This window comes from Galdieria sulphuraria (assembly GCF_000341285.1).
Source record: "Galdieria sulphuraria unplaced genomic scaffold scaf_419, whole genome shotgun sequence".
In the NCBI taxonomy this organism is placed as follows: domain Eukaryota; phylum Rhodophyta; class Bangiophyceae; order Galdieriales; family Galdieriaceae; genus Galdieria; species Galdieria sulphuraria.
This window is the reverse complement of record NW_005178056.1, coordinates 1-2205: the sequence shown is the minus strand read 5'-3', so window position 1 is coordinate 2205 and position 2205 is coordinate 1. Positions and strand designations below refer to the sequence as shown.

The 2205-nt window shown below is 38.5% G+C and overlaps 1 protein-coding gene across 1 annotated transcript; it reads left to right on the top strand.

Moving 5' to 3' along the window:
• The first annotated feature begins 555 nt into the window (after window positions 1-555).
• Window positions 556-1067, top strand: Gasu_66160 (uncharacterized protein). The gene is made up of 2 exons (XM_005702187.1): window positions 556-707; window positions 779-1067. Exons 1-2 carry the CDS (start codon window positions 681-683, stop codon window positions 1034-1036), a joined length of 285 nt encoding a protein of 94 aa, XP_005702244.1. The 5' UTR covers window positions 556-680; the 3' UTR covers window positions 1037-1067.
• Window positions 1068-2205: the final 1138 nt, after the last annotated feature.

Below are 2205 nucleotides of genomic sequence, written 5' to 3'. Positions count from 1 at the left end.
TAAATTAAATACGTTGTGTTTTCGTAGAGCTACAAATATTCTCTTTTGTGAAGCAAACTTCTTGATTCGCGAGTTTGCAAGCAGAAGGAAAAGAGTTGCCAACAAAAGGAGTTTGAGTAAAAAAGGACAGCTAGTCTAAAGGTACAGCACAAGCGAAGTTGGATGCGACAGTTATAGTTTTCTTCACACTCTAACAAAGGAGCAAGAGCTTATCGAAATACTTCGGCACTACTCTTATGCCATTCAGTCTATGGTGAGTTGAAACCGATGTTTTCTTGAAGAGTCCTGATTTGTTCTTCGTTTCATACCAAATATCTTTACGACTTCACACAATTTGCTCGTTCAGAAGGCAAAGAACGGCTATTCGCGAGTGTAGTTTTCGCGGAAAGCTTCAAGGCTTGTGATTGGATAGCTAGTGAAAGATAGAGAGTTCGAATATCGTTTCGTCGGGCACATTTCCGGGAGTTTTAAAAGAATGAGTTGATACCATATTGTCTATTTCAGCTCAACACTTGCTTCAGTCTGGGACAAAATACTCGATATTGGATAAACACTTCCTTCTGACCAGTCTTTATTTTAGTAATGCTATCTGAAAGAATTTTGTGAGAGCATCTGGTCAGAAATTCTTTCTCACTAACCTGTTGGAAACGATTGGGAACTGTGTAAGTTAAAACATTTAAATGAGCAGAGATTTCAACTTAGTGAAGGTCTGTTGCACAAGGGCTTACAGCCAAAAGCTCTCTTCCATAGTCAGCACTGACAAAGTCACTTTTCAAAGTTCTCACGAGTCAAGTTGAATATATGGAGCTTTGAAGTTGACCTGCGAAGTGAAAATAGAATACCTAAATTTATGTCCGTTTGGCCTTTCCAAACATTACTTCTTTTGGCCGTTTCAAAGTTACGCTACGGTGTTTACGAAACGAAGAATAGAGTTGCCAAGCAGTGTACAGAACACCGCATATCCTTTAGGTCCCATTCTCTTGAGTTTCACAAAACAACTTTCAGTTATGGGAATGGTTTCTACCTTGTTCCTTAGTTGTTCTTCCGATAAATTTCGCCGTATTTACTAGTAAGGATAAGACTTAAGAAACATATATAGGCACTCCACCTGTATAGTCAAAAATGATTTCAAGTCTTGCGGTGGATAACTTGGAAATAGGATTTGTTTAACAGATGTCCTCCTATAAAGATTTCTGAAACTCAATGTGCATTTCACTCGATGCAGTTTATGATACAATAGTGCATTTTACGCATAAAATTCGTTGTCAAAAAGCATCTTCTTGTTTCAGTACGATCGCGTCACATCTTCCTTCTACAACACAGCCTAAATGCCGCTATTCAAGTAGAATCCTTAGATATTGAAAGAATGTGCAATAATCTTTAGAACTACTTTCATTTTCAAGGGGACTTTTGTAGTCACTTTATTGAAGGTGGTTGGGTTCAGCAAATAACCAACTTCATCAATGAATAAAGATAGGTACTTTTTGTTGATGGCAGGCAATAGCTTACTTAACCATTCAAAGGGACCCAATAGAATAAGAGGATGCACTTCAGACAATAACTCCCTACAGTTTGGAAATTTGCAAAGAGCAGTTTCGCAAATGCAATCACGCACAGCACAGTCAAAGTCTGCTGCTTTTCGAGATAGGCCTGAAAGGTTTACATAAATATAAAAGGACTCGTTGTACACTGGATTTAACCCTTCCTCTCGAGTAGCAGCCAGGAAAAAGTTGGTCTTTGCATTTTATAGAAATATATTCCATATTTAGCATACGAAAATCTTGGAATCTTACACCCAAGGTTGTCTTCCCCGAGCCATACAAATGACCGGCAAAAGAAGCTACGGGATGGTTGAAGTACCTTCCATAGGTTCACTCTTATCATATGACTAAGAAAATGCTAGCCAAACCTGTAAAACTGCTTCCTGAAGATTCACTAAAAAGAATATATGTCGAAACGCTCGCAATATGGAGACCATCACTGCGCCGAAAAGAAGAAAGATGACCAAGTAACTGCATCAAGTTCTCATGTCGAACAAGACTTTGTTTCACCACTCGACGACGTTACTGCCTTTCATTCAATAAAGTGCTGTATGATTGTTGTGGAATGACAATACTTCAAGTTTGGATATTACTTCCTTTAAATAGCTAGAAAAAGATCCTATTGCAACCACGAAGTTGTCCGTTGAACTGCAGTGCAATATGA

Bases quoted from the DNA above. Each gene is read 5' to 3' on its own strand.
- Gasu_66160 (XM_005702187.1), top strand. From the start codon at position 681: ATGAGCAGAGATTTCAACTTAGTGAAG. The intron at 708-778 runs GTCTGTTGCACA...CACTTTTCAAAG, and splicing joins GAGATTTCAACTTAGTGAAG to TTCTCACGAGTCAAGTTGAA.